The sequence below is a fragment of the Pteropus medius genome, unplaced genomic scaffold (assembly GCF_902729225.1).
Source record: "Pteropus medius unplaced genomic scaffold, Ma_sr-lr_union100, whole genome shotgun sequence".
In the NCBI taxonomy this organism is placed as follows: domain Eukaryota; kingdom Metazoa; phylum Chordata; class Mammalia; order Chiroptera; family Pteropodidae; genus Pteropus; species Pteropus medius.
The window spans coordinates 10628313-10645917 of NW_024351543.1; the positions used below are offsets into that span (position 1 = coordinate 10628313).

At 44.2% G+C, this 17605-nt stretch overlaps 1 protein-coding gene and 1 pseudogene across 4 annotated transcripts in view; one reads left to right on the top strand and one right to left on the bottom strand.

The window, feature by feature from the left end:
• DLEC1 (DLEC1 cilia and flagella associated protein) overlaps positions 1 to 17605 on the bottom strand; it is a 57285-nt gene that overhangs the window by 22363 nt on the left and 17317 nt on the right. For all 4 annotated transcript variants that reach the window (XM_039843298.1, XM_039843296.1, XM_039843297.1 and 1 more), the window contains exons 7-14: positions 8139 to 8226; positions 7271 to 7444; positions 6434 to 6570; positions 5102 to 5194; positions 2473 to 2563; positions 1631 to 1793; positions 1045 to 1237; positions 267 to 325 (exon numbers count right to left, since the gene is read on the bottom strand). In XM_039843298.1, the coding sequence (XP_039699232.1) occupies positions 267 to 325; positions 1045 to 1237; positions 1631 to 1793; positions 2473 to 2563; positions 5102 to 5194; positions 6434 to 6570; positions 7271 to 7444; positions 8139 to 8226 (998 nt within the window). The remainder of the gene's footprint in view (positions 1 to 266; positions 326 to 1044; positions 1238 to 1630; positions 1794 to 2472; positions 2564 to 5101; positions 5195 to 6433; positions 6571 to 7270; positions 7445 to 8138; positions 8227 to 17605) is intronic.
• Positions 10678 to 10796, top strand: LOC120586912 (uncharacterized; annotated as a pseudogene).

A 17605-nucleotide genomic window follows, 5' to 3' on the forward strand; every position in this document is an offset into this window, starting at 1 on the left:
TACCACCCAGGGGCCACCAGCCCGGCTGTCCAGGGGTAACAATGAGCCTGGGGCATAGCTCTCAAAGTGCGTCCAGTGGGCTCTGTCACCTGCATGCTGAGCCCACTCCAAGCCTAGGTGCCAGGGTGAAGCAAACACGCTCCCTTGTCCTTGCCTGCTAGGGGTCAGGTGGCTCCTTCACTCCTTCGTGTTGCTTTCCTGAGGATCCCCATGGGGAAGGCCGGCCCTACTGCCTACACCTCATCCAGGGCCCAGTCCTTGCTCACCTCACGGGCTCTGGGACTCCCTCTAGCACCATCTGGAGCACACTGTGAAAATCCCTCAGCTGCAAGACAAACACAGCACCTGCAAACAAACTGTATTCCAGCCAGGCGGCCCAGGGAAGGCTGAAGCCACGCATGAATTCCTCCCTCCCCTGGGCCTGGCCACCAGGAAGGCCTTCCCTGCGACCTAGGGGCAAGGGGGTGGCTGCCAGGATGTGTGGCAAGCCTACCTCAGCTGGGCCTGGAGGACAGGAACGAAAAGCTCTCCAGACCCCAACATTGCCCCTGGGCAGTGCCCTCCATGTGGGCCCCGGACAGCCGGTGAGGTGGCTGGATGCTGGGTTGAGAGGCAGACCTGTGCATCTTCCCAACAAGGGTTCCTGAGCACCCTCTTCGCACACGGGGCTTCGCAGGGAACAGGGAGCCGTGTTCAACTCACCCTCGGGAACCTGTGCCTCACTCTCTCTGGGGGCTGCTGGGGACTGGCCAGGGGGTGGGAACATCCTCAATGACGTAGTAGAAACATGGAAGACCCCAGAGCTGAGACATGAGCCCAGGGTCTTGCTGCTGAGGAGGTGTGTGCAGGATCAGGACCGGGCAGAATGAGTGTCCGCGTCCTGACAGCAAGCACATCCCCAAGCCCCACTCAGACACGTGCCGGCTGCGGCAGGGTGCTGGGGATCTGGTCGGGCCCAACTCTGGCTTCGGTGTCACTAAGTAGCATGGACAGAGGGTGAAAAAACCCAATCACGTGTGACTGCCGAGATGGTGTCATTTTAACCTCGTGAGGAGAAAAGCCCAGGATGAACTCGTGGTCCATGTGGGGGCAGAGAACTCCGCTCTCGGGTGAGATGGAGAAGGCCGTCTCCCTGTCAGGGTGGCACTTGATGCTGTCCATGCTGTAGGTTTCTCCGGGCATTAGAGGCTGCAGGTTGGGCTTCATGATCTGCCAGTGGAAGGCTAGCTCCACGTGCCTGTGAGGGCAACATTGACAGTTCCCGGCTAAGGATGGTCCAGGAGGATGTACGACAGCACTATCCAATATAACTTCTCACAGCGATGGAAATCTTTTATAGCTGCACTGTCCGATATGATAGCCACTAGCGGCACGTATGGCTTGTGAGTACTGAGTGTGGCTGGTGCCACTGAGGAAGTGAGTTTTTAATTTGAATTGTAATTGATTTCCATTGAAATAGCCACATGCAGCTAGTGGCTACCATGATGGATAGTGCAGATCTGGTCCCTTCCATTCTGTGCCCAGACTCCTCCCTGGCCTTTGGAAGGAAAATGCCACCTCTCTGGGGACTTGGGGCCAAGTGAGGAAGAGGAAGGCTGTGTGCTGGGGGCTGCCGCACGGGGTCACTCACGTAGCATTTCTAATAATCAGCTGTCTCCTCGCCGTGGACTGAAGGTTTTCGGGCTCAAACCGTATGAAGTACTGGGCTGTTAAGTCTGTGAGCTCTCCAGGCTCTGGCTCGCTTTTTTCACCAGAAATGTAGATCAGATCCAAAGCAACCAGCTGCCCAACTCCTGACAAAATAGGGTAATGAAATTTCGCTAGGGCTAAAATCAGGACTCTGTAGCCAAAGGCTGTCACAAGACCCATGCCACTGGCTTTGATCATGACCTGGGGAAATGCACACGAGAGGAGGATCAGGGGTCATTAACACAGAGATTCACATCTCCACATCTTCACAGACCAAATGGAGGTGATTCCGATAACCTAGCCCATCACGGGCACTCAATTAATGCTTGCTGAGTGAAACTGGATGGATGGAAGGAAGGAGAGAAGGAGGGAAAGAAGGGGCATCTTGGAGAAGTTCAGCAAGGTACCCCTTCTAACCCTACAGAAACCCCTGGGGCGGGGGGGTCTCTGGTTGTTTATGTATTAGTCACTGGCTATTCCCCAAAGGAGATCAAGATGAGTTTCAAAGTGAAACGATGAAAGATTTCTCCCCAGGTTCCCATCTATCTCTCACTAGAAGGCTCCTTGGCATTGTCCTATAGGCCACATTGGCTTGGGACTCAAAGATCGGACCAGAGCGAGAGGCCCCAAACAAGGTCCTGGTGCCCAGAGGCCACCGCACCCCCTCAGTGTGCCCGGTGACACAGAGTGGGCACAGCTCCGCCACTACCAGTGCCAAGGGAGCAGCTTCCGGAACCCGGGCATCCACTCCAGCCCCACCACTGGGCACACACACAAGCCCACCTGAGATCACCAGCTCCTTTATCTGGCAGTTGTCGCACACGATGATGAAGGTCTGCTCTGCCTCCCCGAGGGTTGTTGGGAGGAACAAGACCTGGGAGAGAGAGGTGGCCCTGATACCTCCCATTAGGGGGCTTCCCCCCCCACCTTCCAGCCTCTTCTTTCAGACACACACCCCTCCCTTGCTCTCCATTTTTCTCTCCCCTCACTGCCGGCTCCCCACCTTCTATGTAAGGTTAGGGGTTTCAACCATGGCTCCACTCCTGAGTAACGCAGGGAGCGTGTTGCAAGGATATGGAGGGAAAGTTCACAGAGACCAAAATACAAATGAAAACATGTTTAACCTCATTCCTAATAAAAGAAACATGAATGAAAAGCATCTCAGAGAACAGGTTTTCACTCTTTATACTGGCAAAGAGCAGAAAGTTAGTTATCATCAATGCAACGATATGATATCTTGATTTTCTTCAAAATAATCTAGAGGGACAGGGTGGGGATTGGTTGGAAAAGACAGAGAGATGTAGATGCAGTTGGCCGACAGCTTATAAACGCTGAACCTGGGTAATAAGCACGTAGGTGATCATTAAACTATTCTATTTTGTATATGTTTCAAAATGTCCAAGATAAGAGTTAAAAAGAAAAAAAAGTTTTATAACACACTGTACTGGCAAGAGTGTGAGGAAACAGGCAACCTCACGAGTTGTTGGCAGCATAATTGGTACAAGCCACACGGTAGGGATTTTGACAACACGCATCACAATTACGAGTAGAGACCCCTAAGTTGGCAACTCCAAGGACTGTCTCCTCCAGGAGACTCATACTTTGACAGACTGATGTATCTATAAGTTACTTGCAGAAATAGCCAGAGATCAGAAAAAAAAAATCTTCACGTCCATCAGTAGGGAACAGCTAAATTATGGTTCATTCTCACAGTGGAATACTATGCAGCTATAAAAAATGAGAATGATCCCTAAGATAGAGCATTAAGTGGAAAACACATGGTACAGGACAGAGTTTAGAGTGGGCAACTATGTGTGTGAAGGAAAAATGGAAACAAAGAAAAAAAACATGCACATTTGTTTTTTTAGGCGTCAAGAAACCTGGTAAGATTGTGGCTTCTGGGTAGCCACAGAGAAACTGGGGTGAGAGGGAGTATTTCACTGTTTATCTATTTGTATCTTTTGAATTTTTAAACGTGAATTTATTTCGTATTTGGAAATATAAATAAAATTTAAAACAAACAAACAAACAAACTCCCAATGATCAATAAACAAAATACATAAGAAATGAAAAGGGGGGTACCTCCTTTTGATTTACTGGTCCCCACAGACTCCTGCTGCTACCCTCTTCCTTCCTTGGGGATCACAGGAAGATGGCATCGGGGGACATCCTAGCCTGGTCACCCCAATTCCTTAAAGCCATGACAAGCCTCTGACAAGGCCTGGGCTATGCCAAGAGGACCCAACCTGACCCTCAGCAGTAAATGGAGACTGACAAAGCCCTACTATGCCCCTGAACTGGCCCCGTCCCAACCCCAAGGGCCTGATTCTTATGGAGAATCAGACCAGCACAGACATGGATAAGCCAGCATCGCCCCAGAGCTCCAGAACAAGACCCCATCAGGCACCTGAAACTGGAAGGAAGCTGATAAAGGAAGTCCTCCTTTATGCCACAGCAAAGAAGCTGATGGCAGTGGTCCTCAAACTTTGCTGCATACTAGAATCACCTGGAAAGCTTTAAAAGTCCTCTGCCCAGGCCACACACCAAACCAACCAACTCAGAACCTCAAGCTCACTTCAGTGTGTTTGCATGTTTCTTAGGGGATTGAAAAGTGCAGCTGGGTTTGAGAAGCTATGGCTTTGGGCTCACTACCCAATGAAAGGTGCAGATCAAAGCCCCCCTCTCCCCAGAAACAAGATAGCTTTTACTCTTGCATGTTAGTGCTTCCCTCAGCAGGCTAGTGAGGAAGGCATGTGTGTGACAGCCCCACACCCAGCCACATGACAGCACAGTCAGACTCCTGGACCAGGGACTCAAAGACACAGCTAGGGGCAGGAAGACATCTCCATTTCTCATAGGCTCTTCTGGAGGTCAGTGAGTAGGTATGATGAGCCAAAGAGGGCAGTTGGGAAAGGAGAAGCCACAGCTGGGGGCCAGACTCAGAGCTTCTACAGAGGTTCAGAGTAAGGACTAAGGAAGGCAAGCCTTGGTGATGATATAGATGGGGATGAAACAGGAGAGAACAAAGCCACTGTCGTCATCTAGGTACTAGATTGAGGGGAGAGGTGTTCAGAAGAGACTGAGGAACCAAGGGAAGATCCTAGAGGCAGCTTAGATGCTGGAAGTGACTCCCAGGCTAAGTGTGGACAAGCAATGCTCAGGGATCATGCTGGAATTCTAGGGCGTTCTGCACTTGGCCTGTAAGAGCGGTCATAAGATAGTCAAATGACATCTCCCCACAGAATGCAAGAACATGCTCTTATAATGAAACCACTAAAGCTGGGACCTGGGATGGGAATGGATAGTTGACTCAAGAAAACACAGAGGCCAATGAAATCATGCAAGCAGTTGAGGCAATAGCCATCACCAGCCATAAGTAGGAGGAAATACATGCCAACATCTAATTACCTACCTCCACTAACATGGCCTGCCCTGGAGCCAGTTCAAACACCGAAGGCAGGATCCCAAAGGGAGGTTGCTCAACAAAGCCAATGGTTGCAACAGCCTTAAAAAAAAAAAAAAAAAAAAAAAAATCAGGAGATTATACAACAATGCAGAAGAAACTGTAAAATCCAGTGCTCATACTACAAACTTCTCTCCTCCAAACATCCAGTTTCAATGTGAAGGATCTTAAAGACCATCCAGTGCCCCATTAATGAAGAAACAGGCTCATTCATTCGGCAAGCACCCGCTCAACCTTCACCAGGCACCAGGTGAGGTTCTGAAGGTTAAAGACGAGTAAGTTGCAAAGCACCTGTAAAGAGCTGACCACTGATAGGGAGGTACAAGGAATTCCATTGACCAGTGTTTCAGACACTAAGCAGGAGGCACGAGAGAAGGCCTCACCCAGGAGGTGGGCTAAAAAAAACACAGTCCTTTCTCTCCTGCAGCACCCTATGTGGCTGGTGCCAGCCTATATGTCTGCCTGCATCCTGACCCACAGCCTATATGTCTGCCTGCATCCTGACCCACCCTTGGCTATAAGCTCCTGAGTCACAAGGGCAGCTGCCACCTTGTCAGGACACCGTTTAGCATGCCAGGGATACAAAACCCACGCCTACAGGACCCTGGCAGGTAGCAGCAATGAAAACACTGTCCTCCGGATCTATCACTTGTTTTCCTGAGACACAGGCACAGGAAAACAGCGTAAGGAAAACAACGGTGCGAGCGTGATGATCAGTGCCTGGCTGCTGTGGGGAGTCATGTTGCTGGGCAAACAGGAAGGAACGTGCGTGTGCCCTGTATCCTCCTCCAGCCAACAGGGCCGCCGTGAATCCTGGCCCACGGCTACACATCTTCCAAATTTTCCAGAGACTGGAAATGCACATTTTGATGTGAAATCTCCCTATTTGTAAATGTTGGTTCAAAAAAAAAAAAATGTTTTTAAGCACTGTGCCAAATAAAATATGCCCAGAGAATGCAGCCAAAGAGCTGCCAATTTGTGATCTCCAATGATAATGTTTGCTACGATAATAATTGACTGAATAAATAAATGCATTGAGCCAGGCCTTGAAGGATAAGGGAAGTGATACAACAACTCGCCCAGGGTCATGGTGTGTTAGTGGCACAACCAGAGTACGGCGCTGGTCTCCACACACACTGGGTCTCATTTGGATTGTGACCGTTGGATACGGAGGTTATAAAATTCTGCTTTCTGTCTGTTTCCAATCAGAGGTGCACTCTAGCAAGTCTCTCACAGGGGGTCATTTCCTTTTTCCAGGTTGAGCAATCCGTGATCACTCACCCTGAAACTCGACGGCGGCCAGCTCTTTTTAGGCATGATACAGAACTTGCCGACACTGAAGCCCACATTTCTGCAGAGGAATCTGGTCACTTTCATTCCCCCAACGAGGCAGTAACCACAGTCCAACACGGAGGACACTGCAGCCAAAGGAAAAGATGGTCAAGAGAAATAACACGTCACTCTGAATAGGTCCTACTGTCATTGTCCTCCTGAGGGCCAGCCAGAGCGCGGAGAAGCTGTGGAAGGGTCCCTGCCTAGCCCCCAGGGCAGAGAGGATGAATGGGGACATGGCCTGAGCCCTGCTCCCATATGGCACCAGTGTCATAGGACCATAAACACTCCTGGCTAGAGCAGCAGGAGTCAGCACCTACTGTAGACTCAGGACGCAGCCAGGGCCACCCAGCATGGCCCTGGAGGTTGTGGTCAGAGTCCCGACTTCTGGCCTGCGCCTAGCTGAAGAGGCTTGTAACTGAGGGAGCCCAGCCAAAGCCAGCTTTCCCAAACAAGCCACCCCCCTCCCCCAGCCACAGAGGCAACATCTGCTGAGGGCTCCAGGTAATCTGGCGCAGGGCCAGCAAAGCCTATGCTGGGGGGTTAATTGGGCTGCTGGCCTCTGCTCCTGCTGTGGTAATTCAGAGTCAGCCTCCACTGGGAACCAGGAGGATCCGGGCCAGCTATGGTGGAAGACTGTGCAAAAGCTGCTAGCAGGTCCCTCCTCGGGAGCCAGAAGCCCCTGCCAAGCTGTGTGCTGCCACAAAGGGGCCCTGAGAGCAGGCAGTCCTTAAAGGGAATCACCAACTCTAACTGAATCCCTGGGGAGGCAGAGCGCACACTCACGAGTCAGCACTGGGGGTGGCCTCCGGGCCTGGAGAGGGATCACAAGCGTGTGGGCTGACTGGGTCTCGACTAAAATATAATCATCAAAATCCCCAAGGCAGTCTGGCAAAAACTGGACGACGTACTGGCAAGTCATTCCAGGAGCCACCATTCCACCTTTTCCTGGGAACATCCCTATGGGCGACAAAAGCAACAAATGAGGATCTGGAGACTAGCCAGCCACCAGGGCTTGGGCTCAGGTGCTACAGGTGACAACCAGAGGGCACAGGGAGATCCCATCAGAGCTGGGGCTGGCTCTGTGAGTGAATGCTTCCTGAGCCAATGCCATGCCGATGGCAGAACCACCAGGGCAGGCGAGGGGAGCAGGCTGTTAGGGCAGGGACCCAGAGGGGAGTGATACGGTCCCTACAGAATGGTTAGGTGGGGCTGTGCCTGGCTCTGTGATTTAGAATTTATTTTGTAGGCAGAAGAGAGCCATCTATGATTTCTGAGCTGGGGTGACACACTAAGAGTGGTTCTTGAGAAAAACACTGCAGGAAGCCACCGTAGTGGTTTAAGTGAGGAACATGGAGGGCTTGCCCGAGGGCAGTGACGGCACGAAGCGGGGGGAGATGGCAGAACCAGAACCTGGTGGGAGGTGGTCCGAGGAAGAAGCTGCCAAGGCTCAGAGGCTTCACCGAAGGAGCAGGCAGCTGCGGGCAGGTAAGGGCCCCCAGGGACCGGGGGTGGAGGTGGGGGTGGGGCATGTGGGCCAAAGCCCAGGACATGGGAGCCATGCGAGGGCCTGAGGGCCAGGTGGGCTAGGAGCTGGGAACGAGCCCAGCACGTAATTTTGAAGCAGTCTAGACAGCGGCTACGCTGAGCTCACCCAATCCCAGAGAGAAGTACGGAGTAGAAGGTGGAAGGACTCGCAGGTAGCGGCTGGTCGTGGTGGTGTTCTGCAGGGAGATCACCATCTGTTCAAAGGGAAAGGTGAGCTCTTTTAGACAGCAGAGTGGATGGATGAATGACAGGAGGCCTGGGATTTATTAAATCATATGGGAGGCGCGTACGAGTATAAGTGAAATAAGGATGGCCACGTGTTGGTAACTGTTGAGCTGGGTTATGGGTACTCAACAGTTACCAACATGTGGCCAACCTTATTTCACTTATACCCGTACCCACCTCCCATATGATTTAGTAAATGCTATCTCTCTACTTATGCTATCTCTCTACTTTTGTTTCTTTTAGGAAAAAATAAAATAAAATACCAGGTTGACATGAAGGTGGGAACATATCTGACCTCTTCTTTGTCCTGTTTAAAATAACAATTGTTTACAGAGCATCTGCCATGTGCCTGCTCAACCTTGCAATAACCAGGGAAGGTGGAGACTCTATTTTACATGGAAGTTCAAAGAGGCCCCTTATCTGGTAAGTAACAGGGTTGAGATCTACACCAGGACATCTGGCTCCAGAGTTCTGCCCACCCCACCTCTTACTTACTGTCTTCTTCCTCACATATCCCTTTGGGCCACTTCTTCCCATGGGCCCAGTCGAGAGGTGTTAGGGGTACCTGTACGCCAGGGTTGTAGCTCGGTCTCTCTCCTTCATTCAACCCATCCAGCCCCCACTTAGCCCTGCCTCCCAGACTGGGAGACCCCTAAGGGGAAGGCCCGGAACTCCCACACTGCTGAACCCCATCATCACCCAGCACAGCACCTTACGCAGAAGAGGAGCTCCATATACGCACACATCTTTTGTTTTTATTTTATGAAATCTTATACTGGAAAAACATGCATAAATTATAATATAACAAAAGCCACATTTCCATCCCTTGGCTTATGAAATAAAACATTAAAAGTACAAAAAAGCGCTACCCCAGACCCTAACCAGATGACAACTACATAAATTTGAAGTATGTCTTCACACTCTTTTATTCACAGCTATGTACTCCTAAATCAACATTTAAGTTCATTTTTGGCAGCTCAACATACTGCACCAATCTATCGATGAACCAGACCCAACTGTGGACAGACCCATATTGTAATTTTAATTTTCATCCTCTGTTAGTAATGATGATAAGCCTCTTTTTGTATGTGTATCTGCCATTTGGGTCTCCTCTTATGTGAGTTGTTGGTTCATATCCTTTTAGCATTTTGACATTGTGTACTTTGTCTTTTTCTTACTAATTTGTAGGAGTTCTTCACATATTCTGGTTACTAATTCTTTCTAAGGTGTATATTATAAACACCTCCAAGTTTATAACTTGTATTATCTCCTGATATACAGTTTCTAAAATTTTAATAATAAAATATATCAACTTTTATGGTTTGTGCTTCAGTTTCAAGAAATCTTTTTATATCTTCTATATTTTCTTCTTAAATTTTTGTTCTGCCACCTTGAGACCTCTGCTGGAAAAAGTATTTTGTTTGGAGTATGGAGTGAGGTAGGGATTGTTTTCCATATGGCAAGGATACTAAACTCAGTTTTGTCTTCTTAGGTCTGCACACGTGCACAAAACAGCCCGAGCAACAGGAAGTGCCGTCCCCACAGTCAGGCTGCTGTTCTCTCGGACACGGAGCTGCTGCTGTCATTACAGATGGAGGTGTTCACGGGGCAGCTGCTCCTCCTGTCGGCTGAAGCATACTTCTGGACAGCCTTGCTCCTAGCCACATGAGGCAAACCTCAGACCAATGAAAAGCAGGAGCCAGCCATTTATGTGGTTTCTAGGGGATGTCCCACAAGACAAGACAATCCATTGCACTTAATGGCAGTCAGTTCAATAATATTCTCATATCAGCTCTCCCTCCTCCCATCCCCTTTCCTCATTCCTCCCTGGAATTGTAAATGATAGCGCGCGACCTCATCACCTCGGGCTCTGCTTTATGGAAAACCTAGTCTATGATCGTTGGTTTCAGAAGGGTCCTAAAACAGCAGACCCTTAGGATGTGATTCCGGAGTTGGCTTTCTCACCAGTCAGATAAGAACTGTAAGAACTGTAGCTGGTGGGAAGTAGGGTGTGATGATCCTTGGCATGCAGCGGCATCACATTTACTAAAGCTTTCACCCATGGTCAGCTGAAATGAGGTGCAGGTGGAGGTGCACTGAAATATGTGGTAGCCATAGTCGTGGCAAGGTCTGGGGCTGCAATAATTATAAGGGTTGTGGAGTGGGCTGGCTTTCCTTAACAGCACTGGGAGCCTTGGAGGAAAACATGATAGGCCCAGGGCAGTCAACGCCAACTCAAGGCCAAGTGTGAAGACATTCCTTGCATTCCCGGCTCATACACAATTTTCTCCTGTTGTATGCATGTGCTTGTACGTGTGTGTGTTTCTTCTTGCTTGATCTGGTTTGCTGTTTTTTACCTAGTATTTCTATACCTAGGTTCTTTTTCATACATATAATGTCTTTTAATTTACCAAGATACTGTCTACAGCCATGCTACCCTGAACAAGCCCGATCCCGTCTGATCTCGGAAGCTAAGCAGGGTCGGACCTAGTTAGTACTTGGATGGGAGACCACCTAGGAAGACCAGGCACTGTAGGTGTAAAAAATAAAAAAAATAAGAGATCATAAGCTGACAAGGTCCTTGCAATCTGTGAGGTCAACCAAGGGTTGCCTCACCTTAAAAAAAAAAAAATTACTAAGATACTGAAAGAAAACAAAAGAGCAACTATATGAAATATAGGAACGCCCTGGCTTATAAGGTGCAGGTCTCTATTTCTACCATCACTTTTTTGCCTCCAGCATCCACAGTCCATGATCTATTCTGCTCCCATCTCAGGACAGAGAAGCTCTCACACAGCTTCACGAGCCTAGGGAATGGGAGTGCACCAATATTCTTTAGCAAGACTGGCTTGTGTTTTTCATTTTCTTAGTCCTGTATCTGGCTTTGGTATCAAGGTAATATTAGGCTCTGCCTTGGTCCATTAGGACTGCTGTACGAAATACCACAACCTCAAGCCTTTTGAGCCTCTTCCAATATGGGCTGGTTGCCTGCTACACCTACTATTAACTATCGCCAAGGATAACCCCTGTAGCAGTTTTAAGACACGAAACAAGTTCTCGGACACCACCTTCATTGAGAAGAAAGGTCTACATATATTCCCCTGGAATCTGGGCCAACCTTAGTGACCCTTTTGCAACCTGTAGTATGCATAGGAAGTAGTGACTTTCTCTACCACTCCAAGGTAACCTCCAAAGTTAGGTCATAGAAAGTGATGCAACCTCCAGTTTGCTTGCTAGGATACTTAGAAGCTCAGACATGCACTCTGAGCAATCAGTATAGTCTGATTGCCCTGAGGTGGCCATTCTGTGAGGCACACGGAGAAGCCATGTGGTGGTGCTCTGGTACACAGCTGCAGCTGTCTGCAGCCAGCATCCACTGCTCTGTGAGTCAAAATGCCTCAGATAATTCCAGCCCCAACTATCAAGTCGCCCCTAGGCACTGAATCTTTCTACGGCCTCAAACATCATGGAACAAGCCATTCCCTGTCTGATTTTCTAATCCAAAGAATCCGTAAGCATGATAAAATGGTGGTTTTAAGCTGCTTAGCTTTGCAGTAACACTAGCTGAGAAATTCCTTAACCATTATTAATCTGGGGGTTCCCTTCACCTCTCTCCTATGTTGGATCTCTTTTTCTTCACATACCATGCTTTCCTCTTCCTTGGTGTACTAGCTTCTGTAAGGGAGCATGTTCCCTAGGAGTTTCCTGAGAAATGGTGCATAGGACATACATTTTTAAAGACTGCCAATTTGAAAATGTTGTTTTTTTTTTTTTTTCATCTTTAATTTTATAGCTTAGCTGAGTAAAGAACTGTTAGGTACACAGTCATATGCCCAACAAAAGTAAGGTGCATTTCCAAGAGACATCACTAGGTATAATTCGATTTATATAATAGAATGTGGTAGACTGTGTTTCTGTTTTGGAAAGGCTTGCTCTGGGGAAATCAGCCACTGTGCTCTGAGGAATGGGAAGGGGATGGAAGGGAGCTAGGCTGATACGGAGAAGCCATAGGGAGACACCCATGGGGAGGGAAACTGAATTCTGAGCTAAAAGCCAGATCAACCGCCAGACATATGGGTGAATAAAACTTCAGATACTTCTGGCCCCTAATCTTCCGGCTAAGACCCCAGGCATCACAGAGTACAGATACACTTTCCTCACTGTGGCCTATCTGATCAACAAACGAATGGCTGTCTACTCTACTAAGTCTTGGGGCCATTTGCTACATGGTTATAACACTGGAACACTGACTATATTAAAATAGAGAGCAATGAAAGTTGCCCTTAAAACCATGCCAGAGAGGACCATTTCAAGTATTTTTGTTAGCTTTCTTACTATGAAGTACTTTTAACAGTACATTTTCTGTTCTTAAGCTCAGAAAATGATACATCTCGGATATATGCCTCCTGCTACAGAAATGCTTAGAATCCTGCAACTGGACATCCAGCCATCAAGGAGATCTGACCCTGAGGCTCATTAAAAAGCCACTAAATGCAGATATTTCCAGAAGTAGAACTTTATTCCAAGATTCTTCAGATGACTGTGGGAGAAAGGAGCTACCAGCATGGAATGGGAGGAGGCACTGTGGAATCAGACCATAATTCGAGGTATCAGTATGAAGTTACGATTTTAAATATTACGTACCCATGTATGGATATATGAATGTATATGTGGATACATACATATGCATATATGTGGGTGGACCTATGAAATTGCCATTTTTTCCCAGGTCTGTCCACTGAAAGGACCTAGAAGCAATGAGAGTCCAGAAGCAAATGGCAGATTTAGTGCTTAGATCTTGGTTTCTAAATGCCACGCTCCACTAAAAGAAACCAGGGCTTCTTAGAAACTGATTCTACAACTGCAGCAAAGAGGGTACAGGATGAACCTGGAACATCTTGCAATGCCAGAATGTAAGGAAGTGCTCAAAAAAAAAAAAAAAGGGGGCTAGGTCATGTCAAAAGAACATAAAAGAGAACTTGTAAGGCCCCCACTGGACAAATCTGTGATAATTCTGAAAGCAAAATGAATACTAACTTTAAATAACTCACTTTGGGCTAGACTATCATAATTTCATGATCTAGAATGATTCTAAATAGATGTGCCCTTGAATACTGGCCAAGAAAATGAACTCTATATAATAGCTAATAGATTTTATAGTACCTGAATACATATTTTGAAAAAGATAAAACAATCACTCAATTAAGAGAAAAAAAAAATTACTTCACTAAAATTGACCAAACTGATCTTTAAGATGTATTCTCTTGATTAGACATACACTGACCAAAAAATTAGATACAAAATCGGTTCCAAACATTTCTGATGATTATTTATAATTGCCCTAGTATATTTTGTTCTCCTCCAGTGTTTGATAACAAACTGACATCCAATAGTGATTCTGCATCAGAGACTAAAGCCCTTATGGTTAAATCCTCTCCTTTAGGACTTTTGACCAAAATGGGGGAAGTTGAGAAGTTTTCAGAGGGAAATGATTCAGACGTGGCCTAAGATGGAGATACTAATAGAGGACACTAGAAGACAGTCCATTACATATATTCAACAGTTAATTTCACAAGGTTTTTGGGAAAATTCATTTTAAAACCCCTGCAATTATACTGATACCCCATTCAGCTCACTTAAGGACAGACTGCCCAAATGGCCTCTTTGCTACTCCGAAAATATGCAAACAAAATTCACTCTTCCTAGACCACAATTTTTTTCCTCTCTCCTCTCAGTTATAAGTTCTGTTTTGACTTTGTTCACTGACAACATTGTATTGACTATTTTTGCTCAAATAAGCATGCATATAGCTAATTCCCTCGAATTATTCCTTGACAACATCTCTCTATTGGTGAGTCTTCCAATCCATGAACATAGTATACTCAGTAGTGTGCTGGTAAATGTTTAATGACCTATTCTTGGAGATGGTGGAGAGCCCTGGTTTGGTAGTGTTTGTAGATTTCCATAGTGTTTGCGGATTCTCACTATGGTCAATTTCAAGATACCAGTGTGACACCACTGAACACAGAGTTAGGAAGTGATGTGCGTGGTCAGCTCTCACACACTAATATGACCCGGCTCCAGGCATAGCAATGAGTTTATCTCTCCATCTATTTGGGTATCCTTTAATTTCCTCCAATTATATTTTTAATATCCTGTCAAAGCCATGTATGTATTTACATTTATTCCTAAATTTGATTTTTTATGTACTGCAAATAGTATCATGTTTTAAATTCATTTTATAATACTTTGCTCTGGTGTAGAAATAAAATTGATTTCTGAGTATTGACTTTATATCAAAGACTTTTAATAAATTCACTTATTAATTCCAATAATTATCTGTAGATTCATTTGGTTTTTCTAGGTACACAATCATGTCAGCTGTGAAAAAGTTTTATTTTTATAGATCCCTTTTATCAAATTATGAAAGTTTTATTCTATTCCTAGTTTGCTAAGTTTTTTAAAAATCACAAATAGGTATTGGACATTGTCTACATCTATTGATAACTATATGACTTCTCTCCCTTGTGTTAATGTGGGGAATTATGATTGCTTTTCAAATGTTAAACTCACTTTACATTGGTAGATCAAATCAACTTGGTTGTAATGTTTATCATTTTTATATAAAGTTGAATTCAGTTTGCTAATGTTTTGTTAAGAAATTCTGCAGTTCTGTTCATAAGTTAGTTTAGCCTTTCTTAGAATAATTTTTTTCACATTTCAGTATCAAGATTATGCTTATCTCATAAACCAAGTTGAATTGTGTTTCCTTTGTTTCTATTCTCTGTAAGAATCTGGAAAAGATTGTTGCATTTCTTTCCCATATGTTAGAAAAATTCACTGATAAAGCCATTAGGGCCTGAAGTTTTATTTGTGGGAAGGTTTTTTGATTCTTTGTTTTTTGTTTTCATTATTGTTATTGTTGTTTTAGAAAGCTTTATGGAGATATACTTCACATGCCATATAGTTCACCCATTTAAAGTGTATAATCCAATGGTGCTTAGTATATTCTGAGTTGTATAACCATCCCCACAATTTAACTTTAGAACATTGTGAAAAGGTTTTAAATTACAGATTCACCATCATAATATAGGACTATTCAGATGTTTTATTTCTTCTTGTATCTGTTCTGTAAATCGTGTTTTCCTAGAAATTTGTCTATTTCATCTATATTTTCAAATTTCTAGGCATAAAGTTGTTTATGAACCTCTTATCTTTCTAATGTCTGTAGGATCTGTAATGATGTCTTTTTTTCCCCTGATATTTATAATTAGTACCTTTTCTTCTTTTTAATCAGTTTTGCCAGGAATTTATCTATTTTAGTAATCTTTCAAAGAACTAATTTGTGGCCTTGCTGATCCTACGCTATATTTTCTATTTCATTAAAATTTGTTCTTTTTTAATTATTTTCTTCCAGTTTCTTTGGGTGTAATTTGCTATTCTTTTCTGATTTTCAGACTCTCTCTTCTAATGCTTCTTGCTGCCTTGAAGTCTACTTTCTCTGATAGTAGCACAGTCACACCAATTTTCTTTTGGTTAAAGTTTATCTGATATATATTTTTCTATTCTTATATTTTCAATCTTTGTATATCCTTAATTTAAAACTTTTAATTTTTATCTACCATCTTTTTATTTTCTATTTGTACTACCAGTCATATTCCTTTTTCTCTTTCTTGCCTTTTATTAATCAAATATATTTTTTAAAATTCCATTTACCCTGTTAGCTTGTTACTTTTACATTATTTTACTATATGAATAATGATTAGCCCAGAGATTACAATAAGCATCCTTGAATTATTATATTAAAGTTTTCATATAAATTAGCACTTACACACTTCCAAGACAATCCAAGGGCCTTAAAACATTTTAAATCCACTTACCCCTCCTGCTATTGGGGCATAGTTGTTATGCTTTTAATTCTAAATATATTTTAAGTAACACATATTATATTAACTATACAATTATGGTTGTTTTTATTAATTTCCATTTCTCCACAAATTTACCCTTACTGTTGCTTTTCATTCCTTCTCGCATTTCTTTGTTCTCATATGGCATCATTTTCTTCTGATTGAAGAATTCTTTTGGTGCAGGTCTTCTGATTATGAATTATTATTATAGGTAACGATTTATCAGTTGTTGTTTATTGGTGAATATCTTCATTTTATCATCATTTTTGAAGAACATTTTCACTTTGTTTAGAATGCTAGATTGAAAGTTATATTTTCTTTCATCGCTTTGAAGCTTCCATTCCAATATTTTCCAGTTTCTATCATTTCTATTAGAAGGTAGTGAATCTTTTTTCTCTACATGCTTTAAGTTTTATTATTATTTTTTTCCTTTTCTTTGGTTTAGAGAAAAAGTTTACTATGATGTGTCTAAATATGGTTTTATTTTTTTGTTCTTGGGCTTTTAGTGCTTTACTCTATGGCTTGATGTCTTTATTATTTTAGATCATTCTCATCTATCACTTCTTCTAATACTGCTTCTGCCCCGTTCTCTCCCCTCACTTTCTGGGACTTCAATTACACAACAGACCTATTTTGCTCTGTCCCATATTTTTAAATGCTATTTTCTGTATTTTTTTTCCATCATTTTTCTCTTTATGCTTTAGTCTGGATCATTCCTACTGACCTATCTCCAAGTCTCCTCCTCATCTATGTCCAATCTGCTGTTAATCCCTTCTACTGAGTACTTAATTTCAGTTCTAGAATCTTCAATTTTTGTAGATTTCTATTCTTTAGGTTATCTAGTTATAATATTGCCATAACTGAAAGTCTCCTCAGTATGCATATATTTTTAATGCTTTGAGATAATAGATTTATAGGAGTTGCAAAAATAATTCAGAGATTTCCCATAAATTCTTCACCCAGTTTCCCTTTAACATCTTACATAACAATAGAACACTGATCAGAACTAAGGAATTAGCTTAGTATAATATATTGACTACACCACAAAATTTATGTGGACTTTTCTAGTTTGTCCAGTAACATCCTTTTTCTGTTTCTGGATCCAATCCAGGATCCAAAAATGTATTCAGTTGTCATGTCTTCTTAGCCTCCTCCAATCTGTGATAGTTCCTCAATATTTCCTTGTTGTCCAAGACCTTGCACCTTTTAAAAGAGTACTGGTCAGTTATTTTGTACAGTTTCCTTTTAGAATGTCCTTCAGTTGGGTTTGTCTGATGTTTACTTATGATTCGATTGAAGTTACGCATTATTTGCAAGAATACCACAAAAGCGATGTTCTCTTCTCAATGTATCATATCGGGAGTATATGATGCCGACGTGTCTTATTAGTGGTGAGTTAACCTTGATCACTTGGTTAAAGTGTTGTCTGCCAGGATTCTCC